The sequence below is a fragment of the Pituophis catenifer genome, unplaced genomic scaffold, assembly GCF_029215685.1.
Source record: "Pituophis catenifer annectens isolate HBS135680 unplaced genomic scaffold, rPitCat1.0.hap2 SCAF_15, whole genome shotgun sequence".
Lineage (NCBI taxonomy): Eukaryota > Metazoa > Chordata > Lepidosauria > Squamata > Colubridae > Pituophis > Pituophis catenifer.
Window position 1 is genome coordinate 6,006,340 of NW_027256895.1, and position 21,276 is coordinate 6,027,615.

Genomic DNA, 21,276 nt, shown 5'->3' on the forward strand with positions numbered 1-21,276 from the left:
ATTGGAGAAAATGGTATTTTCTTCTGAAAAAAGTTTTGCAAAGAAGAAGGCAAAGTATATTACTTTGATTCAGGATGGAAGGTGTAGATTACACGGGACTGAGCAGGCTACACTTTCTATTTCTAATTCTGAACAGACAAACAAATTGTATCAAATGTATGTTCCAGGTGACCCTTCCCTTTATTTCCAAAACCTGTGTTCCCCTCTTCCCAAATCCATGATCAAGTGTCTTCTCTTTTCTCTTGGGAATTTCTCCCTCCCTCTCTATCCCTAATCTCTTTGTGGTTATCTGTAAAGTACTTGCTAGTTTAAGGAAGACAAGGACTAGGGGTAACATGATAGCAGACTTCCAATAAAAGTGTGGCTGCCGTAAAGAACAGGGGAGTCAATCTATTCTCCAAAGCACCTGAAGGCAGGACAAGAAGCAATGGGTGGAAACTGATCAAGGAGAAAAACAACCTAGAACTAAAGAGAAACTTCCTGACAGTTAGAACAATTAATCAGTGGAAAACTTGTCTCCAGAAGTTGTGGGTGCTCCAACACTGGAGGTTTTTAAGAAGAGATTGGACTATTATTTGTCTGAAATGGTTGCTTTTGCATGAGTAGAGCATTGGAGTAGAAGACTTTCAAGGTCCCTTCCATCTGTTATTCTGAATGAGAAGGTCTTCAGATGAGTCCATTATCTGTTTTAATGACTAAAAGTTGTGTTCGACTTGTGATGTTATCTACAGTAAGTTTGAACCACAGTTGTTTTGCCAAAGCTTATCCTGAACCTACAGTGTTTTCTGCCTGAGAAGGACGTTGGACTAGAAGATCTCCAAAATCCTTTTCAACTCTGTCATTCTGTTATTCCCTCTTTCCATCAGTAATGAAAAACCATGACTGTTGCTTGCAATGAATTTTATTCAGTACTGTAGCATTTTTTCTTTTGGTGTTAGTCTATGCTGGGACAATTTGCTTTGTGGCATCTGCCAGTCAATGAACTTATCACTTTATTGGCAGCATGGTGACCAAGTTCTACCAACACATCCTGGCCTTGGCATTTGCCATAAATGAAATCAACGAGGATTCCACGATCTTACCCAATATCACGCTTGGGTTCCATATCTGTGACAGCTACAGCGACGCAATGAAGACCTATCGGACTACTCTGGACCTTCTTTTCAAAATGCACCAAGTTATACCTAACTATGAATGTGGTTCTGGGAAAAAGCTGATTGCTGTTATTGGCGGACTTGGTTACACCGTCTCATTCCATATGGCAAAACTTTTAAGTCTTTATAAGGTTCCACAGGTAAGATCTGCTGACGGAATAATGGAGATGTGTACAGTAGTGGCCAAAATTGTGGAAACCTTTTGGGAAAAGTGTATTTTTGAGGTTTGATGGCTAATATCATCACTTTTTTTGGAGTTTCAAGAAAATCCTATTCTATTGCTGGAATGGCCTGGGAATAGCCCAGACGTGAACCCAATTGAAAATCTAGGGAGCCGACTAAAGAAACTGGTTAGTCAGAAGCAGTGGTGGGTTTCAAAAATTTTTACAAAAATTTCTGTGTGTGGCTTGGTGGGCGTGGCATGGTGGGCGTGGCTTGGTGGGCATGGCAGGGGAAGGATACTGCAAAAACTCCATTCCCTTCCCAATCCAAGGGAAGGTTACTGCAAAATGCTCTCTACATGGGGCTCCCCTTGAAAAGCACCTGGAGGCTCCAACTGGTCCAGAATGTAGCCGCGTGAGTGATTATGGGCGCAGCTCATTGCGCCCATGTAACACCTCTCCTACACGAGCTGCATTGGCTCCCGGTGGTCTTCCGTGTGCGATTCAAGGTGTTAGTTATCACCTTTAAAGCGCTCCATGGCTTAGGACCTGGGTACCTATGAGACCGTCTTTTGCCAATAATCAATAACCTCCCACCGACCAGTTCGTTCTCACAGGGAGGGACTACTTAGGGTACCGTCAGTTAAATTATGCCGACTGGCGACTCCCAGGGGGAGGGCCTTCTCTGTGAGGGCTCCAACCCTTTGGAATGAACTGCCCCCTGAAATACGGAATATCCCTGATGCTTTCCGCCATGCCCTCAAGACCCTGATGTTCCAACAGGCGGGGCTAAACATATGAACATGTGAATGTTTTTAAAATGTTATCTAATTTTAGGTTCTATTTAATTGGGTCAGACTATGTTATAATAATAATTTTAATTAGCAATTTTATGATGTTTGTGTATCTATATTTTTCTTCACTGTACACCGCCTTGAGTCCTATGGGAGAAAGGCGGTATAGAAATATAATAAATAAATAAATAAATAAATAAATAAATAAATAAATAAATAAATAAATAAATAAATAAAATCCCCATTTCCTCCCGATCAGCTGGGACTCGGAAGGCAGAGAATAGATGGGGGCAGGGCCAGTCAGAATTTTTACTACCAGTTCTCCGAACTACTCAAAATTTCTGCTACTGGTTCTCCAGAACTGGTCAGAACCTGCTGAAACCCACCTCTGATCAGAAGCGACCCAGCAATAAAACCCAGTTAATAGAAGCAATCATTCAATCTTGGTTTCACATTATAAAAGCTGCAGAACTAAAAGCCTTGGTTCACTCCATGGGAAGACGTTGTAAGGCCGTAATTCATGCTAAAGGTTACCCAACTGACATGGTGATAATTTTTTCTATATCTCGTTTTTTTCTATGGTGAGAATTTTTCTACATCTCGTTTCGCTTTTCTTCTTTATACTGTAACTGCTCTTCTAATAGCAAATCCTTCATAAGAGTTATTGCATTACATTCTTGATTAAATTATTTATTTATTTATTTTATTTTATTTTATTTTATTTTATTTTATTTTATTTTATTTTATTTTATTTTATTTTATTTTATTTTATTTTATTTTATTTTATTTTATTTTATTTATTTGTTTCCATTTCTATACCGCCCTTCTCCAATAGGACTCAGGGCGGTGAACAGCCAGAGTAAAAACAGAACGTACAAAATTTAAAAGCAGTTTAAAATGATTAAATATTTAATTATCTTTCCATTGATATATAATTTTATGGTACTACTCCCAAAAAAAGTGGTGTTATTAGCTAGTTTTAGAAAATGCACTTTTCCCAAAAGGTTTCCACAATTTTGGCCACTACCGTATAAGTTATGATCGTTTTTCTTCTTACTTTGATTTTGCAGTTCAGAAATGGATTATAGATGGACAGGAATGTTTCCCCAAAACGGGAAAAGGGATAGGAGCCTAATACTAAAATTGTGTCATAAAAAAGCTGCAAGGGATCTTGGAGATCTTTTAGCCCAACCCCTTGCTCAAGCAGGAGATCCTATACCATTTCAGACAAATGGCTCTCCAGTCTCTTCTTAAAAATCTCCAGTGATGAAGCACCCACAACTTCTGGTGGCGAGCTATTCCACTGGTTAATTGTCCTCACTGTTAGGCAGTTTCTCCTTAGTTCTAGATTGCTTCTCTCCTTGATTAGTTTCCACTCATTGCTTCTTGTCCTGCCCTCAGGTGCTTTGGAGAATAGCTTGACTCTCTCTTCTTTGTGGCAGCCCCTGAGATATTGGAACACTGCTATCATATCTCCCCTAGTCCTTCTTTTCTCTAGAGTAGCCATACCCAAATCCTGCAACCGTTCTTCATATGTTTTACTTTCCAGGCCTTTAATCATCTTAGTTGCTCTTCTCTGACTTTTTCTAATGAATCACCACTAGTATACCTCTTTGTAGTGGCATGGTGGCTCAGTGGCTAAGATGCTGAGCTTGTTGATTGAAAGGTCAGCAGTTCGGCGGTTCGAATCCCTAGTGCTACATAACGGAGTAAGCTCCCGTGACTTGTCTCAGCTTCTGCCAACCTAGCAGTTCGATAGCACATAAAAAATGCAAGTAGAAAAATAGGGACTACCTTTGGTGAGAAGGTAACAGCATTCCAGGCGCCTTTGGCATTGAGTCATGCCGGCCACATGACCACGGAGACATCTTCGGACAGCGCTGGCTCTTCGGCTTTGAAATGGAGATGAGCATCGCCCCCTAGAGTCGGGAATGACTAGCACATATGCACGAGGGGAACCTTTACCTTTATACCTCTTTGCAAGTTACTTGTTGCAGGAAATCATATTTTTTTTTAACATGCAGGAAATTTTGGTTACACAATAGAATTAGATAAGTGGCAGAAACTGTGGGATAGGAATTATAAATTAACGATGTCGACTGCAAATAAAGAGAACTAGTATAAGATGCTTTATAGGTGGCACCTTGCACTAGTGAGGTTGGCAAAGATGTTTAAAGATAAGTCAGCTAAATGTTGGAAGTGCCACCAGATACTTGGAACTTACTATCATATGTGGTGGACATGTGTAGAAGCAAAAAAAAATATTGGATGAAAATAAAGACATGGTTGGAAAAGATGATAAAACAAGGCATTGAGCTAAAACCAGAAATATTTTTTGCTGGCGATCTTATCTGAAAGTTATAATAAAGAGAACACTTATTTAATAATCCATGTTCTAACTGCAGCTAGAATTGTATTTGCACAACATTGGAAAATTGAAGAGATTTCTATTGATGAGAAGGTGATTAGGAAAATAGAATGTGCAGAAATGAACAGATTAACACTAGCAGTTAAGGAGAAAGAACAAACTGAATATTATATGATATGGGAAGTATTTTATCAATGGTTAGAGAATAAAAAGGAAAACTGGAAATAAAAGGAGAAGATTAAAGAAGAATAGAAAATACGTTAAGACAGAGGTATAAATTAGATTATAATTGTTAGTATTATGATGATGAGGATAATTATGCTTAATGTTATCATTATTGTATTCTTACTAGAAGACAGGTTAAGAGGAAAAATGAATAGGCTTATAATGTTCAATAGAATAGAATAGAATAGAATAGAATAGAATAGAATAGAATAGAATAGAATAGAATAGAATAGAATTTTTTATTGGCCAAGTGTGATTGGACACACAAGGAATTTGTCTTTGGTGCATAATCTCTCAATGTACAGAAAGGAAAAATATGTTCATCAAGAATCAAAAGGTTCAACACTTAATGATAGTCATAGGGTACAAATAAGCAATCAAATCATATTAGGAAACAGTCAATATAAATCATAAGGATACAAGCAACAAAGTTACAGTCATGTAGTCATAATTGGAAGGAGATGGGTGATAGGAGCGATGAGAAGATTAATAGTAGTAATACAGATATGATGAATAGTTTGACAGTGTTAAGGGAATTATTTTTTTAGCAGCGTGAGAGCGTTCAGGAAAAAAGCTGTTCTGGTGTCTAGTTGTTTTGGTGTGCAGGATACTTGAGAAAATTGTGTATGATGTTGTGTAGAGGCCCCTTCAAACTCTATTATTCTATTTCTACGTCTAAATGCTGAACATTGTTGCACAGAGATATTTGTACCCAGCTGACACACTGTTTAAGGAAAGATGTTTATCTTTGGGTTTATGCAGACCGAGATACATATTTTTTTTTACTCTGACAATTGCATAAAAACCTTCTTGCATGTTGATTTATTTATCCCTTCCTTCCAGCTTAGTTATGGCTCATTTGCTCCGGAGAAGAGCTACATTACCCAGCAACCAACTCTATACCGAATGGTTCCAAATGAAGCCAGTCAGTACATGGGAATTATCCATCTCCTTCACCATTTTGGATGGACATGGATTGGGTTCTTCATCGTTGACAATGACAGTGGAGAACATTTCATGCAGGTGTTCGAACCGCTGCTTTCCCAAAATGGGATCTGTTCAGCATTCACTGCAAAAATCCCCAAAGCAGAGTTGGATGACATCCCAACCATTAATAGGAAAGTCTGGAATATTTACCTACCGATGACTAACGTCAAGGTGAATGCAATGGTTGTTTATGGAGATACCTTGTCCATTATGTTGCTGAGCAATTTTATGCTACAAGCAACTCATGGTAATAGTTCAGATGTATTCTTTCAAAGGGTATGGATTATGACTGCCCAGATTGATTTTGCAATGTCCAGAATTCAGATGGGCTCCGATTTGCAAGTGTTTCAAGGAGCTATTGCTTTTGCTATTCACTCCCATCAACTGCCCAAGTTCCAGAAATTTATTCTGGCCCTAGACCCGTGTCAGACTGGAAGAAATGATTTTCTGAATGTCTTCTCGGAGCAAGCTTTGGACTGTTCATTTCAATGTCCAAAGATACCAACGGAGGCCACAGAAGTATGTTCTTGGGAAGAGAGCTTGAAGAAACTTCCCAGATCTCTGTTTGAAGTTCACATGACCGGTCACAGCTATAGCATCTACAATGCTGTCTATGCTATTGCACATTCTTTGCATTCCATGGAGTTATTTAGGTCCAAACTCAGATCCAAGAGCGGTATGAAAAAAAACAAACTTCAAAGTCTTCAGCCTTGGCAGGTAATGTCTGAGGGGGCTCTCTTTCCATCATAAAAAAGATGAGTACAGACTGAGACATCATCCATCTTATCTCTTTCGTGAGTGAATACAATTGTATCAGTGGTGCTATTCAGCCGGTTCTATCCGATTTGGGCAAATTGGTAGCGGCGGCTTCGGGAGGCTCTGCCCACCCGCCCGGACATCATCACATCCCATTTTTGATGCTCTGCACATGTGCAGAAGGTTCTGCACATGTGCAGAAGTGGTGCATCCACTCACATTTGCAAACTGGTAGCAAAGGTAAATGAATACCATCCCTGAATTGTATGTCTAGTCCAGTGAAAAGAAAGACTAGTGGTGACACGATAGCAGTGTTCCAATATTCGAGGGGCTGCCACAGAGAAGAGGGGGGTCAACCTATTCTCCAAAGCACCAGAAGGCAAGACGAGTAGCAATGGATGGAAACTTATCAAGGAGAGATCCAACCTAGAACTAAAGAGAAATTTCCTGACAGTTAGAACAAGTGGAACAGCTTGGCTTTAGAAGTCATGGGTGTTCCACCACTTGGAAGCTTTTAAGAAGAGACTGGGCAGATACTTCTCTGGAATAGTATAGGGCCGTGATGGCGAACCTATGGCACACGTGCCACAAGTGGCACGTGGAGCCATATCTGTGGGCACGTGAGCATTGCCGTAGCTCAGCTCCAGCGAGCATGTGCGTGCCTGCCAGCTAATTTTTGGGCCTTCTAGATCCAACAGAAGTCAGAAAATGCACCATTTCCAGCCTCCGGAGGACCTCTGGGGGGGGGGGACGGCTGTTTTTGCCCTCCCCAGGCTCCAAGAAAGCTCTGGAGCCTGGGGAGGGTGAAAAATGGGCCTACCAGGCCCACCATGCCATCGCATGCCAAAAGTGGGGGTCGCACAGAGGGGGTCGCATGTGCAAGTGTGGGGGGCAGGGTGCATTGAATTATGGGTGTGAGCACACACACGCGCGACCCCACTGTGCTCCCCCCACTTTTGGCACGTGACGGCAGGGGGGTGGACTAAAAGATCTCCAAGGTTCCTTCCAACTCTGTAATTCTGCTATTCTGTAGCAGGAGTGACAAACTCAATTTCATTGAGGACAGCATCAGGGTTGTGATTTGACCTTGGGGGGCCGGGGTGGGTGTGGCGGGCTCAACGTCATTCATATCAGGGACCCCTGTGGTGGGCCGAGCATACTGCCAACAAAAATGGGCTCCCGAGCTCTGTTTTCAGCTGCAACGACTTCCTGCAACCCTCTGCCAGTGAAAATGGAGCTTGGGAGGGCCTCCTGCAACCATTTGCCAGCAAAAATGGAGGTCGAGAGGCCTATGCGCAGCCCTTGTGAGCTCTGTTTTTGGCTGTGATGGCCTCCTGCAACCCTCTGCCATCAAAAGCAGAGCTCCATTTCTGCTGGCAGAGGCACCATGGGCTAATCCTTCACTGTTTCCAGGGCAGCCCCACAAGCCAGATCTAAGCACTGCACGGGCTAGATCTGGCCTGCAGGCCTTGAGTTTGACACCCTTGTTCTATAAGATGCACTGAAAAACAACCATAAGTTTCTTTTTCCTTAATATGTAGAACATGACATATGGCAGGGGTGTCAAACTCATGTCATCACGTCATCATCACGTGACGCATCATATCGCGACTTTCCCCCCCTTTGCAAAACCAGGGGTGGGCGTGGCCAGCGTGCGACGCATCTGGCCCATGGGCTTAGAGATTGACACTCCTGACTTATGATGTGTGGTGGGAAATGCTTAATTTTTTTTAAAAAAAGCATTTGGATGCTGTAATGCTCTCTACATGGGGCTCCCCTTGAAAAGCACCCAGAGGCTCCAACTGGTCCAGAATGCAGCCATGCAGGTGATTGTGGGAGCGACATGGCACTCCCATGTAACACCTCTCCTGTGTGAGCTGCACTGGCTTCCAGCGGTCTTCCGGGTGTGATTCAAGGTGCTGGTTACCATCTTCAGAGCGCTCTATGGCTTAGGACCTGGGTACTTACAAGACTGCCTGCTGCTACCAATAGCCTCCCACTGGCCAGTATGCTCCCACAGAGAGGGGCTCCTCCGGGTGCCGTCGGTCAAACAATGTCGACTGGCAACCCCCAGGTTCTCTGTGGGGGCACCTGCCCTCTGGAATGAACTGCCCCCAGGATACGGAGGATTCCCGACTTACGCACCTTTCACCGTGCCCTCAAAACGTTTTTATTCCAACAAGGTGGGCTGGCCTAATTTTTAAACTTTTTTAATTTTTTAAAATTTTAAAACGGGTGTTTTATTTGAATAGCTGGGCCAAATTATTTAATATGCTTTTAAATCGTTTTTAAATTTTATATTTGTGTGCTCTAGTTTTGGCTGTACACCGGAGAAGGGCGGTATATAAATTGGAATATTAAATAAATTAAATAAATAAATAAAAGAACTCTAGTTTAGAGTTCTAATAGGTTGATACTACTACTCTTGCTCTCTTGTTACTGTTGTTCCACACTGGAAAGCTTCAAAATGAAGTGCCCATGTGTGCAAATATCTTTACAGTGATGTAATGTCAACCCATATTAGCGATCTTATTATTTATTAATTTATACATAGCTGTATTTCCATTTGTAGAGAACAAATGTAGATAACTACTTGTTGGGAACCTTGTAGCTGCACTTTTCGTTTCTTGTTTACTTGAGTGTGGAAAATAGGCTATTGTCTAGTGCAGGGGTGTCAAACTGGCAGTCCGCGGGCCAGATGCATCCAGCCATGTCCACCTCAGCTTTGTGAAGGGAAAAAAGTCATGATACATCATGTGACAGCAACATGACACCATGAGTTTGACACCCATGGTCTAGTGCATGGAAGCCTGAAGTAGTGTAAAGCTCTAAAAAAACCCTATGATTACAAAACCAAACTACAGTCTGTCAGCGTTCCAAATTAGGCTCTCTTCCAGCGCTGACATAACAAGATGAACTTTTACCTAGTTTTGTATGTACAGATAGTGTTTCCTGGGAGACGAGGGTGGGGGCTACATTCCTGTGAAAAGAACGTGCCGGGAGGTAGAGATGGATCTGCATGATGGCCAATGGGACATTGGGGCTGGAGAGCGGAAGAGGAGGGGGTTGGAAGGAGGGGCCAGTTTGGCTGCAAAAATGAAATCAGGAATGTCGGCTTTTTATGTTCTTAAATAAAAATGATTCATTAGAGAGAGATTGCGCTTGAAAATGAAACTTATTTAAGATAGCACCGAAACCTGACACAGTCCTTTTGTACTTGTGATTTATGTCCTCTCATCATTTTCTGCATCCTTAACCATTCTCTGCATCTTTAACCAATAAGGTTAACCCAGATACCAAATATCATTGTCAACCGATCTGTCTTTGTGCCTGTCATGCCCCCATCGGAGTGTGAATCTGAGACAGAAGATGAACAGCTGCAAGACAGCAGGAGAGTGGCTTCGTTGGCTGTGTGTTGTGACCCCGCCCTCTGAGCCTGTCCCATCGGAGGAAGAAAGCTCCGAGCATGAGGAAGAGGAGTCAGCCAGGCCTCCCTCTCCAGGCCCCTCCCCTCTGGCACTGTCTCAGGTGCCGGCTGAGGGAGAGGAGATTAGCAGGGAGACAGGTGGCTCGGATGAGAGCGAGGGAGAGACATCATTCCTGGACGCACGCCTCCGAAGGCATGATAAACGATTGCAGCAGATCAGGAGGCATGCTAGGGATTAGAACTGAGTCACTGGACCACACCCCAGAGACTATATAATAGAGGGTGGTGGCCAGTGATCCTTGTGACGAACAAAGTAAACCTTGGATAGTCACTAAAGCCTCGTCCGGAAACTGCTGAGAGGAATATTATTCTGATTGGACTTTTGTACGTTAAGTATCTTATCTTTCTGTTTTGTGGAAATAAATGCACTTGGCAGACGGTGTGTAAATCGCTGCCAAGTTGGAGATAAAGACCTGGGTGTGTGCCAAAGTGTTTCCTTAACCCTCGGCTGGCTGTGTTTGTGTGTGTGTGTGGACGGGGACAGATCACTGTGGAGGAAACTGGGGAAGGGCAAAGTCAGGCTGGACAGAGCAGGGGAGAGGTAGAACAAGGGAGAGGGGGTTCAGAGGAAGACCAAGGCCCACCCCCTCCTCATCCTAGGGTGCGCAGCAGGTTCTGACAGATTCTGGAGAACTGGTAGCGGAAATTTTGAGCAGTTTGGAGAACCAGTAGCGGAAATTTTGAGTAGTTTATAGAACTGGCAAATACCACTTCTGGCTGGCCCCAGAGTGGGGTGGGAATGGAGATTTTGCAATATCCTTCCCCCAGGAGTGCGGAGGGAATGGGGATTTTGTAGTATCCTTCCCCTGGAGTGGGGTGGGAATGGAAATTTTGCAGTATCCTTCCCCTGCCACACCCACCAAGTCATGCCCACCAAGCCACACCATGCCCACCAAGCCACGCCCACAGAACCAGTAGTAAAAAACTTTGGATTTCACCACTGGTACGCAGGGAAGAATGCAGAAGAGAGCAACATTGGTTGCGTGGCTTACAAGAAAGGAAAGGGCCCCGATTCCCTTCACAAGGCACACCTGGAGATGGAGTTTAAAGGAGAAGCAGTTCAGTTGGGAGGGGCATTTGTCAGGAACAAACGCCGAATTCATCTAGTGTTGAGAGTTGTAGCCTGCATTCCTGGCATTCCTCCTGACTGTTTGAATTAGTGCCATGCTTCTGTGTGCTTATCTTGTCTTGCTGGAATTATTCCTCACTTCTGGGACTCATTATCTTGCCCTGCTGGACTGATTGATTGCGGTCATTCTGCTTACAGTGTTTGGACTGGAGTATCTGCAGCCAGAAGCTGCTGCAGATTTGTGGGAGAGTTTTTCTCCAGGCTGGAGAATAAATGGGACGTTGGGAGCAAAGTTAGTGCCAATAAAAGGACTCATACCGGTTCTCTGGCTGTGTTGCCTTCATGCCACGTCATCATGTCATCACAGTGCCTACCTATCTCTATCATTTCTTTAAAAATGATCTTTTCTGTCTGTCTAGCACAGTTGTTGGCCTGTTGTGTCTTTTGGGAAATTGCACATTGTAGATTGAAGATTCACACATAGCAGAACAGGAAGGAAATGTATTTGGAAACAATTCCAGTTGAATTTTCAGTGCATTATTTTCCTTTCTCTGTGTCTCCCTCTGTATGTTGGGTGTAGCTCCACCCAGTTCTTCAATCTATTGTGTTTAACAATTCCGCTGGAGAAATGGTGTACTTCAATGGAAAGAAGGAAATGGGCAGTGGATTTGATATCATAAACTTAATCACTTTCTCAAACAACTCCTTTGCTAAAGTACAGATTGGAACAATGGATACTGAAGGGAAAAAACTCAATCTTGATGACTCGAAAATTGTGTGGCCCCAGCGTTATAATCAGGTATGATCTATGACTCATTTTCAGAATGTTTTTTTTTCTTCATCTTCAGTCCTGTAACTAAACATTTGCTTTTTCTGAATGGGCTGACCCCATCATGTGTGACAATTTCTTTCCATAAAAATTAGGTAGGTACCATTGAGTTGAGTTTGAAACCATCAATCAGTCAGAATAGATCTGGAAGGGATCTTGGAGGTCTTCTAGTCCAGCAAGAGACCCTATACCATTTCAGACAATGACAGTCCAATCTCTTCTTGAAAGCCTCCATTGATGAAGCTCCCACAACTTCTGAAGGCAACTTCTGTTCCATGGATTGATTGCACTTACTGTCAGAAAATTTCTCCTTATTTCTAGGTTGAATCTTTCCTTGGTCAGTTTCCATCCATTATTCCTTGTCTGGCCTTCAGGTGCCTTGGAAAATAGCTTGACTCTGTGGCCTCTCTGTGGCAGCCTCTCAAGTATTGGAACACTGCTATGATGTCTCCCCTGGTCCTTCTCTTCACTAGACTAGTCATGCCCAGTTCCCGCAACCGTTCGTTGTATGTCTTAGCCTCCAGTCCCCTAATCCGGAGGTGAAATCCAGCAGGTTCTAACAGGTTCTGAAGAACCGATAGCGGAAATTTTGAGTAGTTCAGAGAACTGGCAAATAACACCTCTGGTTGGCTCCAGAGTGGGGTGGGAATGGAGATTTTGCAATATCCTTCCCCTACCACACCCAACAAGCCATGCCCACAAAACTGGTAGGGGAAAATTTTGAATTTTCCTTTATAAATGGTCCTTTATAAATGGTAATGAAAAAAAGAAACAAGAATCTGTGTTGACAGGGGGGCAGCGGTCGACCCCGAGGCACCTTGCTTGTGGGGTGCCACAAAGGTCGGTCCTCTCGCCCCTTCTGTTCAACATTTATGTAAAGCCGCTGGGTGAGATCATCCGTGGCTTCGGGGTGGAGTTCCATCAGCATGCTGACGACACCCAGCTGTACATCTCCACCCCACCCCACCCCAACGATGCCCTTGAAGTGATGTCCCAGTGCCTGGAAGCCGTGCGGGCCTGGATGGGGAGAAACAGGCTCCGACTCAACCTTTCCAAGACTGAGTGGCTGTGGCTTTCGGCGTCCCGATATAGCCAGCTGGTGTCATCGCTGGCTATTGGGGGTGAATCCCTCACCCCCACGGAAAGGGCTCGCAACTTGGGTGTCCTCCTGGATGCACGGCTGTCTTTAGAAGACTATTTGATGGCCATGGCCAGGGGGGCTTTTTATCAGGTTCGCCTGATACGCCAGTTGCACCCCTTTCTAGATTGGGACTCCCTAGGCATGGTCACTCAGGCACTCGTCACCTCCCGCCTGGACTACTGCAACGCTCTCTACATGGGGCTCCCCGTGGGGTGTACCTGAAGGCTCCAGCTGGTCCAGAATGCAGCCGCGCAGGGGATTATGGGAGCGACGGGGCACTCCCATGTGACACCTCTCCTGCGTGAGCTGCACTGGCTCCCGGTGGTCTTCCAGGTTTGCTTCAAGGTGTTGGTGACCACCTTTAAAGCTCTCCATGGCTTAGGGCCGGGGTATCTAGGAGACTGCCTTCTGCCACCAATAGCCTCCCACCGGCCAGTACGCTCACACAGAGTGGGCCTCCTCAGGGTGCCGTTCGCCAGACAGTGTTGGCTGGTGACCCCCAGGGGGAGAGCCTTCTCTGTGGCAGTGCCCGCCCTCTATAACAACCTCCCCCCAGAGATACGTACAATATCTGACCTCCGGATTTTTCGTCGGCCCCTGAAAACTTATTTATTTCAACTAGACGGGCTGGCTTGATCCCACAGTTTTGGGTTAAATTTTAACTGATTTTAAATTGGGTTTGTTTTAAATTGCGGCCAAAAATATTTAATTATTTTAAACTGTTTTTAAATTTTGTATGTTTTGTTTTTATTTTGTCTGTTCACTGCCCTGAGTCCTATTGGAGAAGGGCGGTATACAAATTGAAACAAACAAACAAACAAACAAACAAATAAATAAATAAATAAATAAATAAATAAATAAATAAAATAGAAAAACACTTCTAAAATAATATAGATACAGTAAGTGTTTAACTTCTGACTTTCCTTCTTATAATCCAAAACTGATTTACAGTATTTACTGGTGCAAGTAAATAGGTCAACCTATTCTCCAAAGCACTTGAAGGCAGGACAAGAAGCAATGGATTGGAAAATAATCAAGGAGAGAAGCAACCTAGAATTATGGGGAAAAATTCCTGATGGTTACAACAATTAATCATTAGAATGACTTGCCTCCAGAAGTTTTGGGTGCCCCAACACAAGAGGGTTTTAAGAAGAGATTGGACAATCATTTGTCTGGAATGATATAGGGTTTCCTGTTTGAGGAGATGGTTGGACTAGAAGACCTCCAAGGTCCCTTCCATCTCTGCAATTTTGGTACATTTTGGAAACCATGCTTTACGTGTTTCTATTTGAAGTTCCTATCTGTTCAAACATATTTGATTCTTGGTGATTTTATGAACGAGATCTCTCCACAGTTTTTAATTTTTTACACCTTATTTCTACTGTCTCATGGTCTGGCCAGTGTCTGCTTTGATGGTGTCTAAATACCATGGTTTACAGAAGCCTCATTTCCTTTTACTGTTGCCCATTCCAACCATAATAGCCTTTTCCAGTAAGTTTGATTGAGTGATGTGGCCAAAATAAGTAAGCAGAATTTTGTGATTTTGCTTTTGAACCATACGTCTGGTTTTATACATTCCCATTCTTGCTTCTTTGTCTCCTTTGCTGTCCAAGGGATGTGTAGGAGCCTTCACCTGTCAGGTTTTGATGTCATCTCAAATAAATTGCACTCCCAAACAATTAATCTTTGCTGAAATATTCCATTTATTGAGTACGACAGATCTGGCCCGACTTCGTCGTAGCCGATACTAACCCTCTGACCCCCAAACCCTTCCCTTTCCGTTCCCCAATTCTCATCTTCTCATTGGCCATCTTCCAAGTCAGTCTCCCCAGCTTCTGACCTCAGCCCACAGGAATGTCCCCCTCCCATCCCATCTCCTAGGGGATATTATCTACAGAGAAAATAAGAAGGTGAAAAGTCAAGTCTCGTCTCCTCCTTTTTATGGCAGCATCAGAATGCTGACATCACCAGCATCATAGTTAAAATAACTCAACTTTCCTTCTGTCTAGTTTTTCATGGTCTAGTTTCATTATTTATATTTACAGTATCTTGTTGTATAATATTTAATATATATATATGGAAGCTGTTCTTAAATTTAGATTGATAAATAGATAGTTTCATTGCATTTTATTGCATTTTGCAATAACTTACAGTAATTAAACTTTTATTGAGTTAGAAGAAACAATGTCATTAACATCACCAAGGAATATCACTACTCATCTCTTCATTTTATAAGTTTTGGATTGAGTCAATTGATTTGATTGATTGATTGATTGATTGATTGATTCATTAATTCATTAATTCATTCATTTGAGCTCCAGATTTTTATTAACTATATATCAGGGTTCCAAGTAATAACTCAATAGAAAGCAGAACTCTGAGGCAGGCGGAGTCCTCAAAGAACAATTTTATTGGAGATATCATATTGGCATAAACTTGTGAAAACCGACTTTGAAATTTCCAGTGGGTTTCATCTGATTAAAAAGGGAAAGTTTCCCCTTTCCCCAAACAACCAGTTGCATTGTCCAATCAGGGTACTGGCTGGTAACCAGATTCCTCCTCTCTCCAGCTACCTGTTGGAATGTCCTTGCTTCCCTCAGGAAACTATTTTGTTTTGGCTACAAAAACCCCATCTAACTATATCCCCCCACCCTATCCCATCTTTGCATTGTGGCAACCCTGAAACCTCCAAAATGGTCCCAGACAGGTTCACTTCAGAGTTGACACTAGATTATAAAAATAATAGCAATCTGTGATATTCTGCAAAAAAAACAATTGCTACCAACCTGCCTTCCATTGCGGACGTGTATACTGCACGAGTCAAAAAGAGGGCTGTGAAAATATCTACAGACCCCTCACATCCTGGACATAAACTGTTTCAACTCCTACTCTCAAAACGACACTATAGAGCACTGCACACCAGAACAACTAGACACAAGAACAGTTTTTTTCCCAAACGCCATCACTCTGCTAAACAAATAATTCCCTCAACACTGTCAAACGTTTCACTAAGTCTTCATTACTATTAATCTTCTCATCGTTCCTATCACCCATCTCCTCCCACTTATGACTGTATGACTGTAACTTTGTTGTTTGTATCCTTACAATTTATATTGACTGTTTGCTAATATGATTTGATTGCTTATTTTACCCTATGACTATCACTAAGTGTTGTACCTTATGATTCTTGATGAACGTATCTTTTCCTTTATGTACATTGAGAGGTTACGCACCAAAGACAAATTCCTTGTGTGTCCAATCACACTTGGCCAATAAAGAATTCTCTTCTCTTCTCTTCTCTTCTCTTCTCTTCTCTTCTCTTCTCTTCTCTTCTCTTCTCTTCTCTTCTCTTCTCTTCTCTTCCCATTCCATTCCATTCCATTCCATTCCATTCCATTCCATTCCATTCCATTCCATTCCATTCCATTCCATTCTATTCTATTCTATTCTATTCTATTCTATTCTATTCTATTCTATTCTATTCTATTCTATTCCTTCATATCAATTGCTGAAGGAGGAAATTTATTTATTTATTTATTTATTTATTTATTTATTTATTTATTTATTTATTTATTTATTTAAATTTCTATACCACCCTACTCCTGAAGGACTCAGGGCGGTGAACAGCCACAGGATAAAACACATAAATACAAAAATTTAAAATAGAATAAAAACAAATTAAATAATTTGGCTGGACAAATTTAAAATACCCCATAATTTAAAAACAAATTAAAATTGACATTTAAAAAGGGGAGAAGATTTAGGCCAAGCCAGCTTGATGAAATAAAAAAGTCTTAAGATCACGGCGGAAGGTGCGCAGAGCCGGGATCTTCCGTTTTTCCGGGGGGAGCTTATTCCAGATCGTAGGTGCCCCCTATGATCAAATGCTGTGTGAGACAGTGAAGATGGCCTCATATTTTACTATCCCCATGACTACCCAGATGTCATTTCATTTGTAAATAGTAGCTATGAAAACCTAAATTCTGTGGCATATTTTCTTGGTTTGTTTCTCCTAAAACCTGTTGCTGCTTTTTTTTCTATGTGGCAGGTACAACCTGTTTCCATATGTACTGAGTCTTGCCTTCCAGGTTACCAGAAGAAAAAAAGAGAGAAGGATAAATTCTGCTGTTATGACTGTTCACCGTGCCCAGAAGGGAAGATCTCAAAGTTGAAGGGTAGGCAATGCATTATATTCCTCAGCACTACCTGCAGCATTATTTCAGATAAAGAAGTAGCAATTGTCCCCTTGTTCTTGCATTCATGAGATCCCCTAGACCAGGAGTCCTCAAACTTTTTAAATAGGGGGTCTGTTCAAGGTCCCTCAGACTGTTGGAGGACCGGACCAGCTGGGTGGATGTGGCTAGGTGATCATGTACCTCGGTGGCAGGGGTGAAATGTAAAATTTGTTACTATTGGTTCTGTGGGCGTGGCTTGGGGGTGGGGGTGGGGTAATGTGACTGGGTGGGCAATGCCCAACTTTTTTTTTTAACTTTTCAATGCATTTTTTCTACAACCTCTTTGGCCGAAGAGGTTGCAAAAAAAAAAATGCTTTGAAAAGCCTCTGATGATCAGGCAACACAGCTGGGATCATCAGAGGCTTTTCAAAGCATTTTTTTTTACCACCTCTTCGGTTGAAGAGGTTGCAGAAAAAAATGCTTTGAAAAGCCTCTCTGACGATCAGGCAACTCAGCTGGGATTGTCAGAGAGGCTTTTAAAGGCAATTTTTCCCCCTACAACTGCTTTGGCCAAAGAGGTTGCAGAAAAAAATGCTTTGAAAAGCCTCTGACGATCCCAGCTGAGCTGGGCGATCATCAGAGGCTTTTTTTTTTAACTTTTAAAAGCATTTTTTTCGGCGGAAGAGGTTGTAAAAAAAATGCTTTTAAAAGTAAAAAAAAAAAGCCTCTGATGATCGTGCGGCTCAGCTGGGCATGGTGGGAGGGGTGCAGGGATTTTTGTTACCGATTCTTTGAACCACCCGCCTCCATCGCTACTAGATTGGGCAATCCAGTCTAAATCAGGAGCATTTCACCCCTGCTGGGTGGGCGTGGCTAGGTGGTCATGTGACTGGCCAATTTAGCAGTCCATTAAACAATACACACAAATTACAGTTTAATTTGTTATGCTCCTGGAAGTGGAAAGTAGGTTAGTGAAGGGATGTGGCTGCCTTGGGGGTATGTGTGAGGGACTTCCATTTGTGTGTGTGTTTCTCTCTCTCTCTCTCTCTCTCTCTCTCTCTCTCTCTCTCTCTCTCTCTCTCCCTCCCTCCCTCTCCCTCCACCCCTCTCTCTCTCTCTCTCTGGAGGCCGGGGAATACTATTCTGCTGCCCAAAAACAGATCCGTTTTTGGCCTCTTTGGCCTCCAGAAGGTGGGTGGGGGCCAGTAGGTAGGTGGGGTGATGTGGGCGGGGCAGCCTTGTGGTCCCGTGTGGGCTGGATTAATGCCTTCAGCAGGCCATATCTGGCCTGCGGGCTGTAGTTTGAGGACCCCTGCCCTAGACCTTAGATGTTACCTAACATCAAATCAAAGGGAAGAAAGAAAAAGAAAACTAAATGAAAAAAATCTCACTCTTCCATACTTTATGCCAATGATGGGTTTCACATTATGTTACTACCGGTTCACCCTGTGTGCACACGCTTGCTTCGTGCATGCGTGTGCCTGGTTTGCACATGTGCCTGCTTTCTGCACATGTGCCTGGCCTTCCATACATGTGCTTTGCTCATACATGTCCCTTCTGGGCATGCTCCCAGCTTCAAAAACATGCCTAAATAGGATGGCATAGAGCTGAGGCAGGTGGGCAGGCCCACCTGTGATTTCCGCAATTGGTTCATGTGAACCAGTCCAAACTGGCTGAATACCAACTCTGCTTTATGTGTATCTCTGTAGTCAGCTGATACATGTATTAATTCACACAATGATAGAATCTTAGATTTAGAAACTTGTGAAGCTGGATGGGGCCATAATGTTGCTCTAATCCAACCCTCTGCAATGTGCAATGCAAACAATGAAACAAATTTGAAAGGAGGTTGTCCAATCGCTTTTTAAAAACCTTCAGCAATGGAGAACCCATAACATCTGTAGATAGATCCTTCCATTGTTAAACAGAGTTGTTTCTCCTTTATTTCTAGATATACAGAAATATATACATTTCTGTATATCTAGAAATATAACATCTATTTAGAAAACAAAACAAGATTAAAGTTTCAAAACTCTCTATTAACAAACTGTTATTGTAATCCACTCATAGAAAGTTTACTACGGCATCTTATCGATCCCAAATCACCCTAAAAAATTAAAACTAGTTTGCCCTGGATCAAATATCCATGTTTGTTTCTTAATGCAATATCTTATCAACTGTTGTCCAATGATAGTTTCAGTCTCCACAGTAAGTCTATCTTCCCATCAAGGTCCAAATAGAAGTGGTTTACGATTAGGTGTAATAAATCCATCCAATATTTCATTTTCTTTTCTTTTTCAGATATGATTGATTGTATCGAATGCCCAGAAGATCAGTATGCTACCAAGAATAAGGATGGATGCATCCCTAAAACAATAAGCTTTCTTTCTTATGATGAACCTTTAGGAATCGGTTTAATGTCAGTGGCTGTTTCCTTTTCTTTGATCACAGCGTTGGTGTTGGGAACATTCATTAAGCACCGAGATACCCCTATTGTCAAAGCCAACAACCGAGATCTCACCTACCTTCTCCTTGTCTCCCTTCTTGTTTGCTTCTTGTCTTCTTTGCTCTTTATTGGACAACCAAGGAAAGCGACTTGCTTTCTCCGACAATCAGTTTTTGGCATCATCTTCTCCATCGCAGTTTCTTCTGTATTGGCCAAGACTATCACGGTGGTGGTAGCATTTATGGCCACCAAGCCAGGATCCAAGATGAGGACATACATGGGGAAAAGACTATCCAACTCTATTGTCATTTCTTGCTCTCTGGTTCAAGCAGTCATTTGTATTGTATGGGTGGCAACCGCACCTCCATTCCCAAATTTAGATATGTACTCAGTCCCGGGGGAAATTGTAGTAGAATGTAATGAAGGAACCACCAATATGTTTTATCTTGTCTTGGGTTATATGGGTTTCCTATCCCTTATCAGCTTTACGGTGGCTTTCCTTGCCAGGAAGTTGCCAGATACTTTCAATGAAGCCAAATTTATCACTTTTAGCATGTTGGTGTTTTGCAGTGTTTGGTTGTCTTTTATTCCAACGTATTTGAGCACCAAAGGAAAGTATATGGTAGCTGTGGAGATCTTCTCCATCTTAGCTTCCAGTGCTGGGGTGTTGGGTTGTATCTTTTCCCCCAAATGCTACATCATTCTTCTAAAGTCTGAACTGAACACCAAGGAACAGCTGATCAGAAGTAAAAGATGAGAAGTCTTTTATTACCATAAAACAATGACCTACCTTTGTATACTAAAATAGGACTGTTTTTGATTTTATATGAAACTAGCTGATAACCCAGCATTGCCTGGGTATTTATTTATCCCAATCCTGTATTAGACAGGAAGAGCAACTTCACCCTGAGCCCTGATTTTGGCGAGAATTAAATTAGTTAAAAATGTTTTTCCTGTAGCCCCAGAAGTGTCAAGTAAACTGATACCACCTTGTCGCTTTGCTAGCTGATCCATGATAATTTGGTATGCTTTTTTCTGATCTCGATTTAGAAGTCACTTCTTGTCTGCGATATATGCACTAAGCTGTTCGACGTTGTAGTTCTTTTCTTGTATGTAATCTGCATGAAGTACATCGGGTCGGTCTCGTAGTGGTGCAGGCAGGTTGAGTTACAGTAATGTTTTGTTGATCATGGCCATAGATTTGTCCTCAAGAATAATCAAAGCCTTGTTGAAAATGTCCAGACCGAACATAATTTATAATCTTGGATTTTCCCCCTTACTGGAGAGAGCCCCCTTGTGGAGTACTGTGAAGCCGTTACCATGGCAACTCCACTGTGCTGCACAGTAGAAGCCATTTTAAGGCAGTACAGTAGAAGCCATTCTAAGGCACAACAGGCTGTATCTTAGCAGAACACACACCCCGAGGGGTGTTAGGGGTGTCTCACACCCACAATATTTTTTTCCAGAGAGTAAGTCATCTGTGTACCAAGTTTGGTTGAAATTGCTCGAGGCGTTCCAGAGTTATGCTGGAACACACACACACACACACACACACACACACACACACACACACAGCCATATATATATAATATAGGGCAGCATGCCTAATCAATCAATTATCATTTGAACCAACCCACTTAAAGGTATTCAGTTATTGTCGCAGATTTATTTGAATTTGGAATGA

General features: G+C 42.4%; 1 protein-coding gene across 1 annotated transcript; it reads left to right on the forward strand.

The window, feature by feature from the left end:
* The first annotated feature begins 1,003 nt into the window (after positions 1-1,003).
* LOC139324873 (vomeronasal type-2 receptor 26-like) lies at positions 1,004-20,349 on the forward strand. Its single transcript, XM_070954622.1, has 5 exons — positions 1,004-1,294; positions 5,546-6,406; positions 11,582-11,800; positions 17,020-17,146; positions 19,448-20,349. Exons 1-5 carry the CDS (start codon positions 1,004-1,006, stop codon positions 20,347-20,349), a joined length of 2,400 nt encoding a protein of 799 aa, XP_070810723.1.
* Positions 20,350-21,276: the final 927 nt, after the last annotated feature.